Below are 23,447 nucleotides of genomic sequence, written 5' to 3'. Positions count from 1 at the left end.
CTCCCTGGGCTCGGGCCATGGCTCTGAATGAGACGGTAAGTTGTCGGTGAGGGTCGGGTCGGGAGAGCAAGGTTCACAGATCACAGAGGAGGACTGAGCACCTGGGCTCCCTTTGGGAGCCAGAGGCCTGTCCAAACCAGCCCTGCTGCCCCATGATGGCGAGAGGCGGCCCTGACTCGGAAGAGCCCTGGGGCAGTGTCAAAGTCCCTCGAGGCCAGTTTGTTCCTTCCTGTCAGGACAGAGCCACTGCTCACCTCCCAGACTTGTACCAAGAATGAGTGGCAGCGATGCTGTGAGGGCCCCAGGCGGACCCTCAGGTGGCAGCTGTCACCACCCAGCACCACACTGTCTGAGACACCACGGGGAGGCTGGCTTTGTAACACCTCAACACACACACATTTTTGCAAGACTCGAAGTCCACAACAGTGCAGGAGGACTGGCTGGCTCCCAGGTTTCCAATGAACTCTCCTGAAACAGCTCCCCATGGAAGGGAGCAGACTTCAATGGAACCCCAATGCAAATGCACAAGCATTCACCCTTAGGTCAAAAGGACTGCTGTGGCTCCAGAAACCGAACCCAACTCGCACTCTTGCTGATCCAACTGGTCTCAGTGAGTAGCTGTTCCTCTACCCGACCTACTGACTTCCCAAGTTTAGTTGAACTCAACACAATTTACACTGGATCTTGCAAAGACAAGGAAGTGTTTTATTTACTTACAACAAAAACATCTGTAACATAATTCTCTCCTTTCAAAACTGAGAGCCCTACAAAATACACAAAGCAATCCCTATTTGTATTCACCCAGGGACGTGAGCAGCAGGAAGGGGGCTGGGACTGGAGAAAAGCCAAGGACTAATTCTATTTGAAAAAACAAGCAATTGCCTTAAAAAATAGCAATCTCCGACTTGTCAGTAGCTACCCTTTCACCTCCTCTGCATGAAAACATGAAACAGAAAGCAGCAGCTGTGAAAACACTTCAGCAGAACAGTCACAGACGGGCCGGGGCCTGGGACTGCAGAAACTCAGCCCCTCTTCCAAGCAGGTCATGCACACAGTCTGCCCTGAGGAGATCCTTCCGGAAAGCGCTCTGCCCACCTCCCGTAATGATGGAGAACTCCGGGCAGCCTTGCTTCTCTCGCTTGTCATTAGCTGCGAAATCTAGGAATCAAACACAGCAGTTAGCAACAGAGCCGTCCCAGAGGGCGCCAGAGCCAGTCCTGGGTCTGAGTCCGGAGGGGAACCAGGGACAGACAGATGCCCCTAGGGGGCAAGGGCCCTAAGGGGTGGGTCCTGGGAAATGGTGACCTGTTAATAACGTGGCTTTGAAACTTCAAGAACACTATCTCAGAAAATCAGAACAGAAGGGCCTCTGAGACCATCCAGTTCAACTTCACTGTTCAGATGAAGCCCCCAGATAGATGACTAACTCCTGAGTGTGGGCAGAGCTCTCCTCACTGGTCCATCTTGACTGTTCCACAAGGGCTACACATCCTCAACCACTCAAGTATGTCAAAAGCACTCCCAAAGGGCCAAATGTACAAGCGGCTGCTTTCAGGGGACACATGAAACCCCTGGGACACATGCTGGGCAGCACTGACCACTAGGGGTGTAACCAGACAAGACGCCTGGACAGGCCTCACCCAGACAGTTCCACAGGACAGCTGGCTTCACCACAGAGGCTGGTAACACGGGCGCTGACAGCAGGGACAGTGTGGTAGTTTCTCCAGAGCCAGGAGATCCAAGTGGACTCCCGGTTCCACTATTTCCGGCTCTGTGATCCTGGGCCAGTCGTACCCCCTGTTTCCACACCTATCAAACACTCCTACAGGATATACTTCACTGAGCTGTTGCAAGACTGGTATGACCTCGACTGACGGTGGGAACACAACGAAAGCTAGTAGGACAATCCACCGAGGGCTCTGCGGTGGTGGTTCTGCAGTCACTGCCGCCCCAGCAGGGCCCAGAGCCGTGGGAAATGCTGGCACACAGGGGTGGGTGCTGGCTGACGTGTCGGCCCAGCCCGGGGCCCTGGGGCCTGTGTGTGTCCAGGGCTGCGGGGAGGGGGGTCACAGTTAAGAGCACATCCTTCACTGCCGTCTTGCTGAACAGCAGCTTCTGAGTAGGGGAGAGAGACCTGCCTGAGACTGTCCCCTCAACCTGAGCCCCGGGCAGAAGCAGGTGGGCCAGTGCGGGCAAGAGAGGAGACCAGTGCTTTCTTAGGATGCCCATCTTGCTGCTCATTTAAATCTACCAGGAAGAGTTCTTTTCTGTGCCTCTAAGTGCTGTGGCACTCTGCTGACTCAGCCTGCTTGGCTGCCCTTTATAGTACATTACAGAAAAACATGGCACCAGTGAAATGCAACTGACAAACCTCCTGGGACGTTCTTCAGTGGGATAAAGAGATAAACCAAAACACATAACTGCTGTGAAGAAAAATCAGCAGGCTATGGGGACACAGAAGGACGTCAGTTGTTATTTAACATAAAGTAACTGGAAAGACCTCTCCAAGGGGGCGACATTTAAGCAGACTGAGCTCTGAATAGTCAGAAGGGCTTTCCAGCTTGGAGGAATGTCAGTGCAAAGGCCCAGAGTCAAGAACACAGCTGCAGAGTGTGAGGCACCAGGAGGTCAGCGTGGGCAAAGTAGAGTGAGCCACGAGGAAGGAAGCCAGCAAGGGGCCTGCCGTGTGGGCCACGGAGGCACTGAAAGCGCTTCGGTTTTACTCTGTGCAGTGGGAGTCACTGGAGCTTCTGAACAGAGAACCGACTTTTTAAAAAGGATGAGTCTGGCTGCTCTGTGGAAGAGACTGCGGGGCTTAAGAACCACAGCAGGAAGAGCAGCCCCTTCGCCTGTGCCAGCACTCATCAAGCAGCCCAAGGAAAACCGAGGACTCCTGTTAACCTATGAAGAGCAAATGCAGTTTCTTTTTGCCTCCAATTCTCTTCAGCTTACAGGTCTTTCATTACAGAATGTCCCATGACTGTGTCTGCTTAGGGAACGAATATGCTCTTTTGTGTTAAAGGCACTCAGTCCTCTCCCAAAGCAACCAGCTAAAAATGCACAATATTTCTATCCCTACTGCAAAGATTCAACATTATAAACCATAATAATAGGTCAAAGGTTAAAAAAAAAGAAGTTTATCTTTGTGACAGGAAGGCATTTGGTAACAATTGTTCCTGATAGAAACTTGAGTATACAAACATTTCCTTAGCATGACAGAGAAGACTGTATCTCCACTGAAAGCCTGGACCATGCTGAGCAGTACAGCAGCAACAGGTCCACCCACATGGTCACGAAAGGTGCGACGCTGAGCAGCCACCCCCATCTAGCGCTATTCTGGAAGCACTCAGCCCATGGGGGAGACGGGCTCCAAGATAAGAGAAGGCGGGAAGCAGAGGACAAAGTTACCATTATTTGAGTGTGACAATCATATGCCTAGAGTATCCAGGGAAGCAACTGACATTTTACTATAAAAAAAAACAACCCAAAACCCAAAAAACCTGAAAAACTCAGAAAGGTGTTTGGTTACAGAGAAACAGGCAATTTACAGAAAGGACACTTGAACATCTTAAAAGATGCTTGATCAGGGGCATGTCAATACTAATAACAAGGTCTCATTTTGGATGCACCAAACTGGCAAAGCTTAAGACATCTAACGATACTAACGATGGCAAAACTAAATAATGGAATCTCAACAGCACTGAAGGGGATATAAGCTGGTACAGACGCTTGAGAGGTCACTTTAGTGACTCCTGGATCAGTTGAAGTTACATGTGTATCACCCAGTGACATAACATTTAAACAAACATCACAGAAAACCCAGCTGAGGGGATAACCATGTCATCTGTCTGTCTACCTATTCATCCATCCACCTACCTATCAATCACTGTTAAGAATATGATCATTCCCTCGTAGGATGGAATGCCACTGACTTGTTTTCTTAAATTGAGGCAGCTCTTTGTATGCTAACCTAGAAAACACCCAAATTGCATTATGGTACGAAATGTATACCTTCTACTTGTGTGGAAGATTACATAGACACCCACAATCCTGAATGTTCACAGAAATGCTTTGGGAAGGACACATAAGAAACATCTGTGGTTACCTCTAGAAAACGGGAGGTTTTATTCTCCACCTTCTGGGTTAAAACCATAAGCACATAGTGTTTTTATAATTTAAATTAAAATACTGACAAAAAGTTACAGGGCGGGGGGGTGGTGGTGGTAGAAGAAACAGAACAGCAGAATGCTGATCACCACACTGTCACGCTATTCTTTCTAAATCTGAACAGGTTTGATAATATCCACAATTAAAAGTTTAATCATCATCAATGAGAACAAAAGCTCAATCCAGTCTGTGTCCCACGCACTGACTGTAGAAATAAGCCCTGTATTCAATATTCATGCAGCACAAACGTGCGCCTGAGGATGCAGATGGGCAAGGACAAAGTCCAAGATCAGACACTGGGGTTTGTGAAGTTCAGTCAACAGAATTTTCAATTTGAAACTAATAAAAAGGGACACTTTAGCATGAACGAAAATGCATCAAAATAAAAAAGTTCACATTTCATTCTGAAAATGCAATACTCATTGCATACTAAGGTGCAGAAGGCAGAGAGAAAGCCGTCATGTACCCGGGGCTCAAGCAAAGATCAGCCAGGAGACCTACAAAGGCAGAAGTCAGACTCGGGCAGGCAACACAGACAAAGGTCCAGGAGGGCAGACTCCAGCTGAATATATTAATACTAAACAAGCTGCTTCTGAGGAGAGTGAACCCCAGGCCTGGGGAAAAAGGCACAGTCACTGTGAAATAGAAGCTCCAGCAATGATATAATCGGTGTCCACAGTAGCTGCACAGAATAGTGGGCAGTAATCAGAGAAGGGTGTGAGAACGTAATGAGAAGACAGGGAAGTGATGTAATCCTGGGACCTGGAGCCGGAGGCTGCGGAGCCTGGGGTGTCTCTGTCTGAAACCCTAGGATAAAGGGCAGAGGGCAGGGCAGATAAAAGCAATTCCCACAGCGTTGTGGACCAGCGCTGCCCATCCACAGCCCTGGTCTAGAGCCTGTGGGCCACAGTGAGCGGGCAGACGTGAACAGTGTCTTGAGAAACCTCTAGAACAGTGGATCTTCACCTCCTGTGGGTCATACAGCCTTTGAAAAACTGGTGAAAGCTGTAGATCCCTCTTCAAGTCCCAGATAATGCACAAAAAGGTGAAGATTCCTAGACCCTCCCCGAATCCACTGAACTAGTTCTCCAACTCAAAATGCATCACTCAATCGGAACAACCTAGTCTGGGTATCTCAAACATCCAACTGAGAGAGAAGAATTTTACCAGAAGCCCAAGCCCCCTCACGTACTCCACGAGGTGATGTTGGGCCACCCCACCAGTTGGCTGTGCCCTCTGGCCTCGGCGGCCCCCTCCCTGTCCCTCCCGCCCCCCGCCACTCAAAGCCAGCCCTCAGCGCTGGGCCCGCCTTCATCTGCCTGTCCTTGCCATGGCCTGGCCGCTGGCGGCCGCTCTACATGGCCTCCTCCTGCTGTGGTCCCCTCGGCATCTCTGGCCCACACCCCACCCCAGCTACTTCTCTGCTTCTCAGCGCTGGCGTGGGGCAGGCATCACGGAGTGCTCCCTTCCTGCCAGGAACACGCGTTGGGCTCTCTGAGTGGCCCCCCGAAGCCTGCGCTTTCTAGGTGTAAACTGAACCCGAGAGCACCCGGGCCCCTGCCCTGACCGGGGGTGGCCCCGGACTCAGCACACTTCCTCCGATGACACCGGCAGCGCCCACGGCCATCACTGCCACAGCACAAGGGAAGACAGAATATATGGCAGACAGGGGCCAGACACGCCCCCGACGGCCACCCTCGTTTCCAAACGAGGTTTGCATCATTCACTGCTCCGTGTCTCATTACCCTGCACCCGCTCCTTTCCTCTTCTCATGAGATGTCTTGAGAAAGCTCCACAGACCAGCTGATCCACATCACCTGGAAGTTCGTTACAAGCAGCAAGTCTGGGGCCCCAGCCAAGCTGCTGAATCTGAGTCCCTGGGGAGGGGCCCCAGCAACCAGGTTTTGAGGAGGCTGAGCCAGCAATGCTGGCTTGCTCTCTGCCGTGCACTTCCTGCTCTCAGTACGCCTGGGGGTAGGCGCGTGGTCTTGCCTACATCCCCCCCCACTTTCAGTCCTGGCCTTTGTGTTGGTGTGCGTGACACTGCTGGTCACTCCTCTCTGAAATTCACCCCCAGAGGGTTTCTTTTGTCCTGTTTTTGCTTCTGCCTCTCCTGGTGTCAGAGACCCCGCTGTGAAGCTGACAGCAGCTGTTGCCTCTCTCTGTGTAGGACACACAACTACTCAGGGGCACGTGTGTGGCTCCCTGAAGCCCACCAGTGCCTTCACAGCTAAACCTCCCACTTGTCCCCCAGGCTCCCAGCCTGTCCTCTCGGTTCTGTGTCGTGCTCCCAGGGTCCATCTTCTCTCTACACCTCCTCCTGGGTGACTTCATGTTAATTCTTTACTACTGATGCTCGCTTCTTTCACGATGTGCCTGTATCTTATTTATCTAAGTCAGGGCCTGAACCCACACTTATTCATAATTAGGTAATTACGAATCCAAGAAATTAAAAACAGACTGAGCCAACATCTGACGGGAACGAAGGAGGTACCGAGAGATCTTAAAGATCTGATCGCTGCATCGCACAGACAGCAAGACTGCAGCCCAGAGGGGATCAGTGACTCGGCTGATGGCACAGAAAGCAAGCTAAGTCTGAGAATCCAGATTTCCCATTTTGCAGCCCCCTACGGAAAGGTAAGGGCACTTCGATAATCACTGAAGATTGGGAAAAAGAACCTAGTTTATCTCCTGAATTTAAGTAACTAGTCTTCGTTGATCCCTCCCTCACTAAGAGCCCAGAACTAAACCTCAGTTGGCAGTGGGTTCGGGGCCTGTCACGGCTGTCAGGACTCTTGAGAGTTCCTTGGAAAGCAAGAAGATCAAACCAGTCAATCTTAAAGGAAATCAACCCTGAATACTCTTTGAAAAAACTGATGCTAAAGCTCCAATACTTTGGCCACCTGATTAGAACAACTGACTCAATGGAAAAGACCCTGATTTGGGAAAGACTGAAGGCAAAAGAAGAGGGCGACAGAGGATGAGACGGTTGGATGGCATCACTGACCTGATGGAGATGAACGAACTTGGGCAAACTCTGGGAGGTGGTGAGAGACATGGCAGCCTGCCGTGGGCAGTGCACGGGGTCACACAGAGTGGGACGTGACTTGGCAACTGAACAACAGCAGCAACAACGGCTGCCAAAAGGGCTGCGGAGAGAGGTGAAGGGGCCGAAGACGCTGCTGGCGGGCGTGTTTCCCGGGAAGGGGCGCATCACAAGGCGCCAGCCCGAGTAGGGTGTTTACAGTCACACAACAAAGGGACGACGCCAGAGATCTCCTGAGCTGCAGGAAAAGGCATTTCAAGATTTCTTATAGATCAAGAGACTATCTAACGGTCTGTCTGGAAAATGGCACGACCCTCATCCAACAAAAGGATGGATGCCCAGTTACTCCCAGGAAAACACCTCTGTTGGGAGGAGTAAGAAGTGGAGAGGCAGGGAAAATCAATCAGAACTGACAACATATAAAATCACAGAAACACACTGAGGCAAGTTACTATTTATTCAGGACTCAGACGCGTCTAATTGGAGGCATGAAATACCTTTATAGACTCTACAGTGGATTTGAGTTTCTCCTTAATCCCTTTGGGAAGAACAGGATCAAGCAGATTCTCATCTGAATCTGGTCACACACTGTGAGGGATGATGATCTGCTCCTAGGGTTTCCTGGCAACTGACCAGTGCAGGCCGGACACAGGAAGGCTATTTTGGAACAAGGGAACCCCTGACCCCAGAGGACCCCCGAGCCTCGGCACTGAGTTCTGTGGCACCTGTAGCTCCAGGGTTCACTCTGGCCGACACTCGCTGACCAGGACTAAAGGAACCCTAGAACCTTAACTACAGGAGCTTATTATTAGCCTTTATTTCTACCTGAGCCTCTCTGACTTTCCAGAAAACACTTTCAAAAAATCTGTTAGGAAATTCTTTCCCTGAGGCTAGCTAAGCAACATGGCTCAATCTTAATTCTGTAACCTAAAGGCTTCAACTTCTCTTAAGTATGGAGAGCAAAGAAGAGGGAGGAAATTCCTAAACACCTAAGAAAGGAATAAAAAAAAATCCCTGAGCAATCAGTGATAATGCCCCAGCTGGAGAAAGAAGCTGAATGTATTCAAAGCCTCAAACAGCATCTGGGGGTTTACATTTCAAATCAAAAGAAAATGGTTACAGTTGTTTGCTGCTGCTGCTGCTGCTAAGTCACTTCAGTCGTGTCCGACTCTGTGTGACCCCATAGATGGAAGCCCACCAGGCTCCCCCGTCCCTGGGATTCTCCAGGCAAGAACACTGGAGTGGGTTGCCATTTCCTTCTCCAATGTGTGAAAGTGGAAAGTGAAAAGTGAAAGTGAAGTCGCTCAGTCGTGTCCGACCCTTAGCGACCCCACGGACTGCAGCCTACCAGGCTCCTCCATCCATGGGATTTTCTAGGCAAGAGTACTGGAGTGGCTTGCCATTGCCTTCTCCGGCTGCTGCTGCTACATCGCTTCAATTGTGTCCGACTCTGTGCGACCCCATAGACGGCAGCCGACCAGGCTCTGCCGTCCCTGGGATTCTCCAGGCAAGAACACAGGAGTGGATTGCCATTTCCTTCTCCAATGCATGAAAGTGAAAAGTGAAAGTGAAGTCGCTCAGTCGTGTTCGACTAGTAGCGACCCCATGGACTGCAGCCCACCAGGCTCCTCTGTCCATGCGATTTTCTAGGCAGGAGTACTGGAGTGGCTTGCCATTGCCTTCTCCGAATGTATCCCTTCAGTTCAGTTCAGTCGCTCAGTCGTGTCCACAGTTGTTTACACACACACACAAAGTCCTTCACAGGGAAAGGGTCTGATTCTCTGAGCTTTATTCCTCCCCCTGATCTGTAAAATAGAGATAATTTCTCCCTCAAAAAATGTTGGGAAGATTAAAAGGGCTTATGGACATTACAAAGCACTGTGGACCCAGAGTGATGCTCAGACCCCAAGAGCTGTCAGCAAGCCCGTCTCACCCTGAGCTCTCCTGCTCACTCATGACGGACCTCTGCTTACTCCCACAGGCCAAGTGTGAGCACAGGGTGGGCTCCAGAGACCACACAGAAAGCAGCCAAACATGGAAACGTATCAATACTCAAAACCATCAGAAGAAAACATGTGAACTTACCAACAGACATTGAGTAAACAGCCATCACATGGAAAGTGGTTCTTACAAATCAATAAAGAAAACACCCAAGAGTGAGCGAAGGACAGCAATAGGGAATATGCACAAAGAACACATGGACCAATGAATATGCCAAGAAGGTGTTCCACCTCACTAGAAATTGAGGATATGCAGATTAAAATAATACAGAATTTCTAAGCTCCTCCCTGCGGTATTTAAGGATCTCAGAGCATTTTGTTTGGCACCCATCTATTCAGCCTTCAGTTAAGAAGGATGAGTTGAGAAGACCTGCCCAGGTAAACAGAGCCCCTGGTCAAATTTTCTGTTTCATTCTTAAATGTGAATAAGCAGCTAAGCAACACCAACCATTTGTGGAGAGTCTGCAACATGGAAAAGTGAAAGCAAATGAGCAGACAAGCATTTCAGAGAAAGAAAGAAAATCTGTAAGAGTGGCCCTTATCTTTTAGAGATATGCAGGGAAATCCGTGTGGATGAAATGACATGGTAACCGGGACTCCACACCCTCCAAACCCAGCCAGAGTCCTGCTTCGGGATTTTTCAAACTGGAGCTGCGCTGGCTCAGGAAGAGGAGGGAGGTGTGGGTTAGGAATACCCCTCTATAACAGAAAGGCTGTGGAACCGGACGCTTGGGCCTTCCTCAGGGTAGGAGAGGAGGCAGCGAGGAAGGACGGACTCCCCAAGGCCCTCCGTCTCTACCTGCCAGGTTCTGAGTGTTCAGCATCTCCCCAAATCTGTAAGCTCCCCCAGGATCCCCTCAGCAAACCTCTTCTGCAGTGAACACTGTTAAGGATGGGTTTCTGCTATTGGCAAGAACATGAATCCTGAGAGCCAATACAGGAGTCAGCCGGGAAGGCAAGGATTCAAGGAGGTGAGGCTGGTGTTTAGGCTATTTCATACTTGATCCAGCCAACCTTTACTGAGTGCCAATCACATGCTAGGCATGGTTCCAGATGCTAGAAAATACAAAGGTGAAAGAGACATGGCCCACTGATCTCAAAAAACTAAGTCTACTATCACCAGAGGCTCAGAGAATATAATTGAGGGGACTCTTGTTCCACCAGAAGAAACAAACATTTCAGAAGACAAGATGGAGAAAAGTCAGTAGCTTCTAACAGCCTGGAAGACAATGGATTTTAAATGACCCTAGTTAGTTAAAACTAGGTTACTGACATAATCTACTGATAAAAAGCTAAATGTCTGAAGTGACTAACCAGGTACAAGTAAAATACAATACAAAAAAGGGGAGCCAAGAAACCATGAATGACACAAAAGGTAAAATGCGTTACAGTCTCGATGGCAGTGGGAATCTGCTGGTGATACAGACAAACTTGAGACTTTGGGACACCCCAGAAGCCATCTCAGAATCGGCAGATAAAAATGTCTCCCAGATGCAGAGAGGTGGGAGGTGAGGACAACAGGGAGGAAACCTGTCCCGCTGCGCTTCCAAGGCTTGTTTCTAGGACAGACCTGGGAAGGACAGGATTCTTCATTAAGCAGAAGGACCTGCCAGCTCATGGTCCAAAATGTCATGGTGAAAAGCCACTGGGCCTCCATTTCTGCCGGACACCAATGGTCATCTGGCTCACAGCTCAGGAGACCTGCGAATATACCAGTGTCCCTGCAAGGCCTGAAGGCCAGGGTCACAGGGCCATGGTCAGCAGTGACAGTGACGCTGACGTGTGACACTGACTGCCTGTTTCTGATGAAGCAGAGACAAGAGTGTACAGATCACTCGTGAGAAAACTCTGGATTGAATGGGCCTTTTCACTGCCTTCTTCTCTCAGGCCTCTTTTGTAGAGAGACAGAGCAGGAAACAAAGAAGAGATTTATCACCATGAGCCCATCCGGCAGCTGTTTTCTTGTTGTCTCTTGTTTGACTTCTCTCAAGAGAGCAGAGCTATCTACTCAAGCCAAGCAGGTGTTTAAGGCAGGTGATTTTGTTTCCATTAATTTTCTGAAGTAACAGAAAACCAGACAAGAGGTTACGTCATGCAGTCCTGGAGAAACCAGAACCCGGTGTGTGACCACCGGCGGGGTGTGTCTGCTGCGGGGCCGGGCGTCTGCCCCCTGCTGCCCCAGCACCTTCCGCCTCTAGTTCTCAGAGTAAGTGGAAACTTCGCGGTCACCAACCATCCCCACCCTCGACATCTGGATCAGTCATCATTAACAATGTGTTCAATGGAAGGTGCGGTTGGAGGCTTTCAGGTTTGGGGGAAAAACCAGATGAAGAAAAGCGTCATCTTCACAGCCCAGACAAACCGTCACATTAGTAACTATAGGACAGCCTCACTACTGTGCAGGAGGTGAACAGAAGCCATGAAGCATGGCTGCTTTCATGTTCAGCTCAGTTGCTCAGTCGTGTCCGGCTCTCCGCGACCCCATGAATCACAGCACGCCAGGCCTCCCTGTCCATCACCAACTCCTGGAGTTCACTCAAACTCATGTCCATCGAGTCGGTGATGCCATCCAGCCATCTCATCCTCTGTTGCCCTCTTCTCCTGCCTTCAATCTTTGCCAGCATCAGGGTCTTTTCAAGTGAAACAGTTCTTCGCATTAGATGGCTGAAGTATTGGAGTTTCAGCTTCAATCAGTCCTTCCAATGAATATTCAGGACTGATTTCCTTTAGGATGGACTGGTTGGATGTTTAAGCTTAAGGCTTCTCAAACCTACGAATCTAGCCGGAGCCCTGGATGGACCTTCCAAGGCTTCTGTGACTCTCCCTGAGAGGGCCCACAGCATGGGCCTGCCTCTGCACCACAGCGGCCCACAGCTCCAGGAAGGAGGGCTCCTCTCCTCCCAGTGGCAGCACTTGTCACTCGGGGACCGAGAACGGCCCACCTTCTCACCCAGACGGCAGATGGCCCCTAGCTTACAACGATCTGACTCACATCTTCTCTACCATATGACGGTGCAAAGTCAATACTCATTCAGCAGTGATGTTTATACACGAAATTCTGAATTCAGATCTTTTCCCAGCCTGGCAGCACACAGCCCCATGGGCTCTCACGATGCGGGGCAGTGAGCCAGAGCTTCCGTCAGTACCGTGATCATGAGGGTAAACAACCGATAACCTGACAGCATTCTGAACCCAGACAACCATTCTGGCTTGCTATCAGTACAGTGTTCAATAAATTACCTGAGCCAGTCAACGCTTTATTATAAAAGAGGTTTTCTATGGATTGATTTGGCCCAATTATAGCCTAAAGTCAGTGTTCTGAGAGTGATTAAGACTGGCGAGGCTGGGGCTTGCTTCCCTGACTGTCCAGGGGTAAAGAATCTGCCTGCTAACACAGGAGACACCGGTTCGATCCCAGGTCCAGGAAGATCCCATATGCCGTGGAGCAAACAAGCGTGTGTGCCACAACTACTGAGCCAGTGCTCTAGAGCCCAGGAGCCACAGCTACTGAGCCCACGGGCTGCAACTACCAGACATGCTCCCTAGAAAACACGCTCCACAATGAGAAGCCCACGGACCAAAACTATAGGGTAGCCCCCACTCCCACAACTAAAGAAAAGTCCATGCAGCAACAAGGACCCAGAACAGCCAAAAATAAATACATAGAATTATTTTTAAAAAGAACTCATTTAAGACTGGTGAGGCTAAACCACAATTCTGGGAGGGTGTATTTAGTGCATTTTTGCATTAACGGTATTTTCACCGGACGGCGGGTTCACCCTGGAGCTTCCTGTGTGTCAGCTCACCTTTAGTTCTCTCCTGCTGTAGGGCCACCGTCACCAGGAGCAAACATCCGGTGACACATGTCTCTCTCTTTGTCCACGTAGTCCCTGTAATAGCTGCGGGAGAAATGCCCAGTAGTTAGTGAAGCGCAGCATCTACGGGAAGTGAATTCTCCACTCAGGGCCAGAAACACCACAACTTCAGCAGGCCTCAAACCCAGTCAGGAGCGGGTGGATGCAATGTTGGAGGAGGGGGGAATGGGGGAGGCTCCCCAGAGGGCTGTGCAGGAAACCCTTGGACAAAAAGCCCACCATCTGCAAAGACAGCAGCCTCGAAGGCTGGGAGCCGCTGTCAGAGAGGCTGTCGGCTGCATCCAGCTGAGCAACACCTCATACTCAGAGATCTCTCATTTATCTTGAGGTTTTCCTGCTAAAGAATGGTCAGATTCCTAAAGTTTTACACCTTTCTTAACAGGATATTTATAAATACCAGAAAGGAAATTTCTGTAAGTCTCCAAGGCCTGAAATGCAAATAGCTGGATCCAAGCAGGAGGTACACACACCTTGGGCTTTTTTTTTTTTTTTTTTAATGGCAAGGCTTCCTTGATGGTCCAGTGCTTAAGAATCTGCCTTGCAAAGCAGGGGACACGATTCAATCCCTTCATGTCTCAGGGCAACTAAACCTGTGTGCCACAACTACTGAAGCCTGTGCACCTCTGGTCTGTGCTCTGCAACAAGAAAAGCCACTGCAAAGAAGACCCCATCGCAACTAGTGAGTAGCCCCCGCTCGCTGCAACTAGAGAAAGCCTGCTCACAGCAACAAAGACCCAGCACAACCAAAAATAAATACTTTTTAAAAAAGAAAGCTTTAACTAGCAATCTGGATTAAACATTTAAAAATGTTAACATAAGTAGAGAAACCTCACCAATAAAGAGAAACGAAAGAACACCAAAAAAACACACAAACAACCAGTGGTTATAATATGAGGCGATGGAATTATGTTGAAATTTTCAAAGTTTTCTACGATGAATATGTAGCTTCCACAATCAGGAACAGTTCCATTACTGAGACACTGGTATCGGTATCACCTGGGTAACAAGAGAGTCATCCTAGGGAATGACTCAGACCTGAAAGAGCCATTACAGATCAAACCAGCATCTTTAAGATATCTTCCTGCAGTCAGTTGAGAACAGAGGTTCTCAGCTGGCAGGGAAGAATATCTGAAGAATGCTGCCCTTTCTAAAAATCACACTGGCCACCGCTTTAGGCTGCTGCCTGGTGAGGAGGACAGGGAGGCGGGCAATGGTCCAGACCTGTGTGGTTTGCTCTGTTCTAGGCCCCCACCCCCTCCCCGGAGCTGCGGGTTTAGAGAGCTGAGCACTTCCTAAAGTCAGCTCTAGGGGGCGCTGCCTCCTAACATGGGCTTGGCAACATCAAACAGCCCTTTACGCAAGTGAACAGGCCAGAGAAACAGATACACCACATTTCTTTCTCTGTTTGTACTCCTACAAACAGTGGTCTCACCTGGCCAGTTTCTTCAGCTCTTTATTGATATCATGATTGAAGGGCTGCTCCCGCTGGGCTCGGACTAGAAAATCCCGGGCCTTCTGGTACTCGGTCATAAGGAGACAAGCCTGCCCAAAGGACAACACGTTACAAGCACACTGGAGGAAAGAGCACCATGGCAGGAACACAGCTGACCGCCACCGCGGCCGCTCCCCGCGCGTTCTGGCCCAGGTCCCTGCCCTCCCGCTCACCTGTCCACAGCGGAAGAGGGCCTTGGCATTCTTCCGGTCAATGATCAGAGCCTGCTCTCCATAGCGCAGGGCCATGGTGGGGCGCTCCAGCTTCAGGTACGTAAAGGACAGGTTGAGGAGAACAAGCAGCCTGGCGGTCTCCACCAAGTGCTGCTCTTCAGGGGGTGCTGTTCGCCGGTGGAGGAGCAACAGGGCCTGCGGAAAGGAAGAGACAGGTGGTCAAGAGCAGGTAGTCTTATGTACAGCAAACCCTAAGAATACACACACACTATCAGAGCTAAAAAGTGAGTTCACAAAGTTGCAAGACATAAGATCAATACATGAGTTAAAAAATATATATATATGAGTTAGTTGTATTTCTTTAACAACAATCCAAAAATGAAATTAAGAAAACAACTCCATTTATAATAGCACCAAAAATAATAAAATAAGTGGCAATAAATTTAAAGTGCAACACTTATAGACTGAAAACTATAAAACGTTGTTGAAAGAAATTAAAGAAGATCTAAGTAAATGGAAAGACAGTTCATGTTCACAGATCAAAACACCTAATTCTGTTAAGATGGCAATAGTGCCCAAATTATTCTACATTTTCAATTCAACCACTGCCAAAATTTCAAATGCCTTTTTTGCAAAAATGGTCAAGCTAATCTGAAAATTCATATGGAAATTCATGCGATCCTAAACAGCCAAAACAACACTTAAAAAAGGCGGGGTGAAGGCAGGGTGGTCAGAGAGAGAACAAAGTTGAAAGACTCACTCTAATTTCAGAACTTACTACCAAGCCAGTGTGGCACCCATACAGACAGACACACAGATCAATAGAGCAGAACCAACAAGGCAGATGGAGAGCCCAGGAACAAACCCATGTGCATCTAGAATCCACTGATCATTAACAAGCTGCCAACACCACTCAGTGGAGAAAGAGCAGCCTTTCAGCAGATGGCGCTGTGATAAATGATGTCAACAAGCAAGCGGATGAAGTGGACTCCGACCTCAGACAACGTACGATTAACTCAAGATGAAGCACAGACCTTGCCCTCAGAGCTCAACTGTGAGAAAGACTCTCAGGGAAAACGCGGGTGTGAATCTTTGTAGTCTTGGATAAATTAAGACACCGAAAGCACAAACACCTAAAGAATAAATTCCCAGGACTTCATCAAAATTAAAAGCTTCTGTGCTTCAAAGGACACTACCAAGAAAGTGAAAGAACAAAATGACTGAAGGCTGACTGATGTTTAAGAAACATCATCATAACAGGTAGTTATCCATTTCAGTTGACAACATATAGCGGTTTACTGCTGCCATTGTCCATGCCTTCAGATAATTTATTTTGACTTTTGAATAAAAAGACATCTTCTTCTTTTCAGGAATGTACAAAAGTAAAATAACCACCACAGAATAGGAGAAAATATTTCCAAATCACATTTGATAAGGATTTAGTATCCAGAATAAAGACCTTTTACAACTCAACAATAAAGACAACCAAATTTAAAATGGGCAAAGGATTTGAATAAACATTTCTCCTAGGAAGATACACAAATAGCTAATAAGCGTATGAAAAGACACCCAACATCATTAGTCATCAGGGAAATGCAAAATCACAATGACACACTACTTCACACCCACTAGGAAGTCTGTCATTCTTAAAAATGGAAGGTAAGTGTTGGTGAGGATGTGGAGTAACTGGGAACCTTGTATTGTTGGTGGGAATGTGAAAAGTTGTAGCCACCATGGAAAACAATTTGGCAGTACTTCAAAAAGTCACCATATGACTCAGCAATTGCGTTCCTAGCTATGTACCCCAAAGAACTGAAAACATCAGTCTACACACAAAAACTGGTGAACAAATGTCCTTAGAAACATTATTCACAATAGCCAAAAAGTGGAAACAACCCAAATGTCCACCAACTGATGAACACATAAGCAAAAGGCAGTAAGATCCCCATGGACTATCCCCGAAAGGCTCAGGCTGCCAGGCTTCTCTGTCCATGGAATTCTCCAGGCAAGAATACTGGTGTGGGAAGCCATTCCTTTCTCCAAGGAAAAGCAATTTCTGACCCAGAGATCAAACCTGGGTCTCCCACACTGCGGGCAGATTCTTTACTGTCTGAGCCACCAGGGAAGCCCCAGTAAGAGCCGCACAACAGAGTATGTTATTCATCTATAAAAAGGAATGAAATACTAATACATGCTACAGCATGGATGAAACTTCAAACATTATGCTAAGTGAAAGAAGTCAGACAGAAAAGGATAAATATTGTTATTATCCCACTTACATGAGTACCCATAATAGATAAATTCATAGAGACAGAAAATAGAATAGAGGTTACCAGAAGCTGGGGGCAGGAAAAGTGGGAGTTACTGTTTACTGGATAAAGAACTTTTGTCTGAGATGATGAAAAAGTTCTGGAACAGGCAGTGGCAATGGTTGCACAACATTCTGAATGTACTTAATGCCACTGGGTTGTATACCTAAAAGTGCTTAAGACGGTACAATTTATGTTTGGCAAATTTTACCACAATTTAAAAAATAAGTTTTTTTTAAAGGAATAAACTGCGAATACATGCTACAACATAGATAAACTCTGAAAGCATTTTGCTTCCTGAAAGAAGCCAAACACAAAGGATCACATGCTTCATAATTCTATTTACACATAATATCCCAGATAAGCAAATCCACAGAAAGAGTAAAACACAGATTATCAAGGGTATAGCAGGGAATGGTAACTGCTAACAGGTTTATTTTTGGGGTAATGCAGTGTTCCAGAATTCAGTAGTGGTAATGGCTGCACAACCTTGTGAATAAACTAAGAATTACTGAACTGTACTCTTAAAAGTGTGAATTTTATGCTACAGGAGTTATATCTCAACAATAGTAAACAATAAATGGCTCTGGGAAAACTGGACAGCTACAGGCAAAAGAATCAAACTTGACAACTTACTCAAACCACACACAATTTCAAGATTTAAAACATAGGCTGTGTGCTGTGCTCAATCATGGGTCTAACTCTTTGCATCCCATGAACTGTAGCCCAGCAGGCTCCTCTGTCCAGGGGGATTCTCCAGGCAAGAATACTGGAGTGGGTTGCCATGCCCTCCTCCACCAGGGGATCTTCCCAACCTAGGGATCAAACCCAGGTCTCCCTGCATTGCAGGTGGATTCTTTTCCATCTGAGCCACCAGGGAAGCCCTTAAAATGTAAGGCCTGAAACCAAAAACTTTTAGAAGAAAACACAGGCAGTAAGCTCTCTGACACCCATGTTAGGAATACTTTTTTGGGTATGTCTCCTCAGGCTGAGGAAACAAAAGCAAAAATAAACAAATGGAACTACATCAAATTAAAAAGCTTCTGCATAGCAGAGGAAACTATCAACAAACAGAAAAGGCCACCAATGAATGGGAGAAGATATCTGCAAAACAATATATCCGATAAAGGGTTATTATCCAAAATATACAAAGAACTCATACAACTTAACATAAAAAAATAAACAACTGATTGAAAGATAGGCAGAGGATCCAAATAGACATTTTTCCAAAGAAGATATACATATAGCCAGGAAGCACATGAAAAGATGCTCAACACCACCAATCATCAGGGAGATGTAAATCAAACCACAATAAGGTATCGCCTCACACCTGTCAGAACAGCTATTATCAAAGACAACAAACAGCCAGGAGTTGGCAAGAATGTGGAGAAAAGAAAACCCTTGGGCACTGTTGGCAAGAATGTAAATTGACGCAGCCACTGTGGAAAACAGTATGGTTACTCAAAAAACTAAACACAGAATTACTATATGATCCAGCATTCCACTCCTGGGTATTTGTCCAAAGAAAACAAAAACACTAATTTGAAAGGATATATACCCCCTATGTTGACTGAAAAATTATTTACAGTAGCCAGAACCGGCTCACTGGAAAAGACCCTGATGCTGGGAAAGATTGAGTGCAGGGAAGAGAAAGGGACGACAGAGGATGAGATGTTTGGACGGCATCACCGACTCAATGGACACAAGTTTGAGCAAATTCCGAGAGTTGATGATGGACAGGGAGGCCTAGCGTGCTGCAGTCCATGGGGTTGCAAAGAGTCAGAAACCACTTAGTGACTGACTACCACCACCCAAGTGCCCAACAACAGATGAACATTTAAAGAAGATGTGGTATATATACCTAACGGAATATTAATTAGCCATAAGATAGAACAAAACCTCGCCATCTGTGACAACAGGTATGGACCTAGAGGATATTATGCTAAGAGAGAGTCAGAGAAAAAGAACATGTATTTCTCTCCTCTTCCAACAGAGCCTCCATTTCATTCAAAGCAGCAACGGACTAATTAAACCATACTTTCCAGCTTCCTATCTGCATACAGCTAAGGGCAAACGGACATTCACCACGGGATATCATGAGAAGTTGGGGTAGGAGAAATTCTGGAAAGCTTGTAATATGAACACACACACCAGACTCTTCTTCCCTCCCTTCTTCCTGCCCAGATGACCACAGGACGCTGCAGGTTGAACTACCATCTTGAGAAGGAAAAAGACAACAAAGATACGCTTAGGACAGTTGGTCAGAGAGACCCCTGGAACATTCCCTGATGGTTTTGTGGAACAGCTGTTTGTGCTGGCCTTGAAGTGCCTCCCTTCTTATGTGAGAAAAACTACATCACTAATTTATTTGAAAAACTTTTTCAGGATTTTGTGATTTACAGCTGGATGAAAATCCTGATTTAGGCTCACTGTGCAAATGAGACAAAAATAGAATGCCCCTAAACTTTACCCTGTTTGCCTCTAGAGCCTAGAGGGCAGAGGTGGGCACACAGAAAGTATCCATAATATTCATGAATGCGTTACAAAGCAAACAGCGGATTCCTGTCAGCAGAACCTCCACAGGAAGCCAAATCAGAGTCAGAAGCTTGGCAAGAATGGAGTTAAGATTTAGATGAACGTCCACTGTCAGAGACAGGAAACGAACATGACAAATGGGGTAGAGAAGTCAGTTGGTAAAGGACCCAAAACTAGAAAGAGAATTAAAAAAATTTTTTTATTGAAATACACAGTCAAGTAGAAAAGCAAGCATCCAGCTCGATAAATGATCACAATCTGAACACACTCATGTAAACCACATCCATATTCAAACATGACTGGATTCCCCTAAACCCTGCGTCCCCTCTCCCAGTTTTTAGCCCTCTGGCTTGAGGATTTTTAGGTAAGCTTTTTCCTAACAGTTGTAGGTGAGGAGAAGGGACAGAGATAAAAGTCTCTCTGTAAGAAGGAAGTTTCCAGGGTCGAAACTGACACTCGGGAGCAGTCTTACCCGTTTATACCTCATTTTGGCATCGTAGAAACGATTTTGGCGGAAAAGGTAGTTGCCAAACTCTCGTTCAGTAGCTGCCACCTTTAGGACCTTCTGAAGTGGAAACTGACCCTGTTGCTCCTAAGGATCAAAGACAAGGACGTCAGCAAGGAAACCGAAAGCCCCCCCGCCACAACGCCTGTGTACCCACAGCTGTTAGGTCTGTCCCTTTAGACTACGACCTCTGCTGCTGCGGGTGTGCCGAGCACTGGGCTAGGGGCCTGCATAGGAGTCATCTTGGAATCCCAACAGAAGCCTCAGCAGGTAGGTGTCATTACTGCTGTTTTACGGATGAGGGCCAAACGAAGTCCACTGGTTTAGACCTACCCAGAGATGCTCCCTAAAGAAGCAGTTTCTCATAGAATTAGAACCTGATGGAACTAGCCAAGCACAAAGTTCAGGTCTCATGACAAACACTCATCCAGCAAGCGTTTGACAGTCTTGGTCTGCCCAGAGCTCTGCTCGTCTTTCCCACCATGATGCTCTACCCTGGGTACACATCAGAATCACCAGTGGAGCCTCTTTTTAAACAGACGTCCTGGCCCCACCCCTAAACGTTCTAAATCAGAACACAAGAGCTGGGACCTGGCTTATCTGCAAGAACCTCTGTCTTGTGAAAAGATGAGAAAAAGGCAATGTCTCTTGCGTGCGGTGGTGACAGTTTAGCCGGGGAGACACCATACAGAGATGTGAATGTGGGGTGGCCATCTGAGGCCACGTGTACAGCCAGTGTGAGACAGCAGGCCAAGGGGCACACGTGACTGCGGACGATTAGAAGCCCTGTCCGGACCGGGTCAATTACGTGTGAGGCTACAGAGGAAAAGCAGTTTGAAAGTTCTATTAAGACAGAGGCCATCCACCCCAGTTTACACCCAGTGTCCTCATATAGTAGTCCCTTTCCCTCTCAAGGGTTCTGGGTTGGACAACAAATTACATGGTCAACCTAGTTATGAGCTACCAATGCTTGACTTGCTGAAAACCAAACAGCATTGAGAAGCAAATACTGTCTTTCAGGGAGACCGAGGCAAATGGTGACAAAGGTCAGCTCAACCTGCTGGTCCAGAACCTTGGCCGAGCATGTGTACCCACACATCAGAGTCAGCAGCACGCAGACAGACACACACTAGCGAGTGGTGAGATACTCCTCCCCTCCAACCTCTCCACACCAGAGCCTTGGTCAAACCCTGGGGCTGACGATCATCAGTGGGGTAGGATAATTACCTGAAACACAAACCCATCCCTCTATCAAAGTGCTAACATCTGTGCTCTAGAACTTACGGCCGAGAGGGCACAAAACTTGTCCGACTCAGCAGAGTCCAGGAAGTCAAGCAACTCGATCTCAAACAAGACGGTGGTGTTTGGGGGGATCAGGGGAGGGCAGCCCAGCGTTCCATAGGCATAGGTGGGTTTGAACAGGAACCTGGCCAGCTCCCCTCTCCGCATGCTCAGAAGGCCCAGCTCCATGCCCCATAGCGTGATATCTGGAAGAAGTGACAAAGAACGCAGTGGAAGCTGCCCAGTGCCCCCACTGCCTATCCCAAGCCTTCTGCGTTGTCAGCCCAACTCACCACCACCCCCAGACTCCTCCAGCTTCTGCAGTGTCCTGGCCTTGACATCTTCGTTCACGTAGTTCCTTCTTCCTGCAATGTGTTCTCCTACCCCCCCAATGCCCAGCTTCTACTCTGAGCCAACTCTCATTCAAAGTTTAGGGCTCATTTCAAATACCCCATCTGAGGTGAAATATTCCCAGCTGGAATGCACTGTGCCTTCATTAAGCATTCCCACCACACACTGCTCATACCGCCCCCAAATTTCACCAGGTTAGCTGTCTGAAGTGTGTCAATCTCTACAACACTGGTCCCAGCTTTTCTAACCATATGAGTACATCCTTTCTTTTCACTCTGCCTTATAGAATAGTGACTCAACAAATGTCTTCATAATAAACAAACAAATATGTAGCACCCCTGGTTACGTCACAAATGCAAAGAGAACCCTGCCAGGGAAGCCATCTCCCAAATACCTAGGTCCAGAGGAGAATGTGGAAGACAACACGGCTAGTTTAGCAAAACCCAGCCTCAGAAAAACCGACTCAAGTGCCCTGGACAGTTTTCCGGTCCTTGGGCACTGCCCTGCATCAGTTCCCCCAAGCAACTTTTTTCCCAGCTCCCATCTGAACTTGGGCTTCCTGGTGGCTCAGATGGCAAAGAATTTGCCTGCAATGCAGGGGACTTGGGTTCAATCCCTGGGTGGGAAAGATCCCGTGGAGAAGGGAATGGCAACCCATTCCAGTACTCTTGCCTGGAGAACTCCATGGACAGAGGAACCTGGCGGTCCAAGAAGTCACAGAGTTTGACAGGACTGAGCCCCCAACACTTTCACTTTCATCTGAACTTACCCTCTCCAAGTTTCATGAGCCGAGGAGTTTTCCTAAAGCAATTAGAATCAAAAGGCTTGTCCATGTGTTCCAGATATCCAGAATATTTCACTAGGAAAGAGAAAAGACACCACTCATGCCTCCATATCAAATCGCTTTGTCACACACAAACCATGTTAAGTACCTTAAACTAGGCCCTCACCCCCCACCCCATGACTGGAAAAAGTTTTGCTCCACGTTTAGATGCCTGCCCTTTGGAGGCGTGGCTCAAGAGCTGGGCTGATGGGCCTCCCAGAGCCCCTGTTCATGGCCGTCTGACACAAAGGAGTAATGGGTTCCCTCGCTTATCGCTTGAAACCCAGCCCTTGGGCATCACCAGCCTTCCAAGGGCAGACGGCACCGGGGCCCGGCCGCCATACATACCGAGCACAGAAGCATCCGGTGCCACCAGCTCTCCAGCTCCCTCTCGAATGACATCCTTCAGCACGCCCCGGTCCCCCGAAATATCCAGCATCCTTTGACTTAAGCGCTGGTACGGAGACTTATGGGGGATGAAACACACCACCTCAGAGCCCTGGACGGGCACCCTGACTCTGGCGGCTCCAACCAACCCTTTCTCCCGAGCGCCCGGGCCCTCACCTGGCTGGAGGAGTCGTCTCTCGGCAGGACTCCCGGGTTGCGGGCGCTGCCCCCCATTTCCGCACCGCCTGCCCCTAGGCCCCGCCGCCCTATGCCCCACAGCGACGCGGTCGCCCTTTTATACCGGGTCTTCCGCGTCCAACCGTGACAATCCGCTCAGGGGTCGCGAGACGCTCATCGCTCGGCTCCAACCGCCGCCAACCGCCAGTGGGCGCTCGGGGAGCGCGCCAGACCACGTGTGCGGACACCCGGCGGATCACGTGACCGGGCACGTGGCGGGGGTGGGGTTGGGGCGCACACAGAGCGGGATCCCGCGCTACTTGAGG

General features: G+C 48.3%; 1 protein-coding gene across 1 annotated transcript; it reads right to left on the bottom strand.

The window, feature by feature from the left end:
• Nucleotides 1–793: 793 nt before the first annotated feature.
• On the bottom strand, nt 794–23,178 carry FKBP6 (FKBP prolyl isomerase family member 6 (inactive)). The gene is made up of 9 exons (XM_055408931.2): nt 23,122–23,178; nt 22,906–23,023; nt 22,504–22,593; nt 21,387–21,589; nt 20,070–20,189; nt 14,754–14,948; nt 14,521–14,630; nt 13,020–13,112; nt 794–1,158 (listed from the first exon to the last, which is right to left on the bottom strand). The coding sequence occupies exons 1-8, from the start codon at nt 23,176–23,178 to the stop codon at nt 13,022–13,024; spliced, it is 984 nt and encodes a 327-aa protein (XP_055264906.2). The 3' UTR covers nt 794–1,158; nt 13,020–13,021.
• Between the last annotated feature and the right edge of the window lie 269 nt (nt 23,179–23,447).

The sequence above is a fragment of the Moschus berezovskii genome, chromosome 27, assembly GCF_049115385.1.
Source record: "Moschus berezovskii isolate FMDL1 chromosome 27, NW_MosBer_1.0, whole genome shotgun sequence".
Lineage (NCBI taxonomy): Eukaryota > Metazoa > Chordata > Mammalia > Artiodactyla > Moschidae > Moschus > Moschus berezovskii.
Note: the sequence above shows the minus strand (reverse complement) of the source record. Positions and strands in the feature narration are given on the sequence as shown.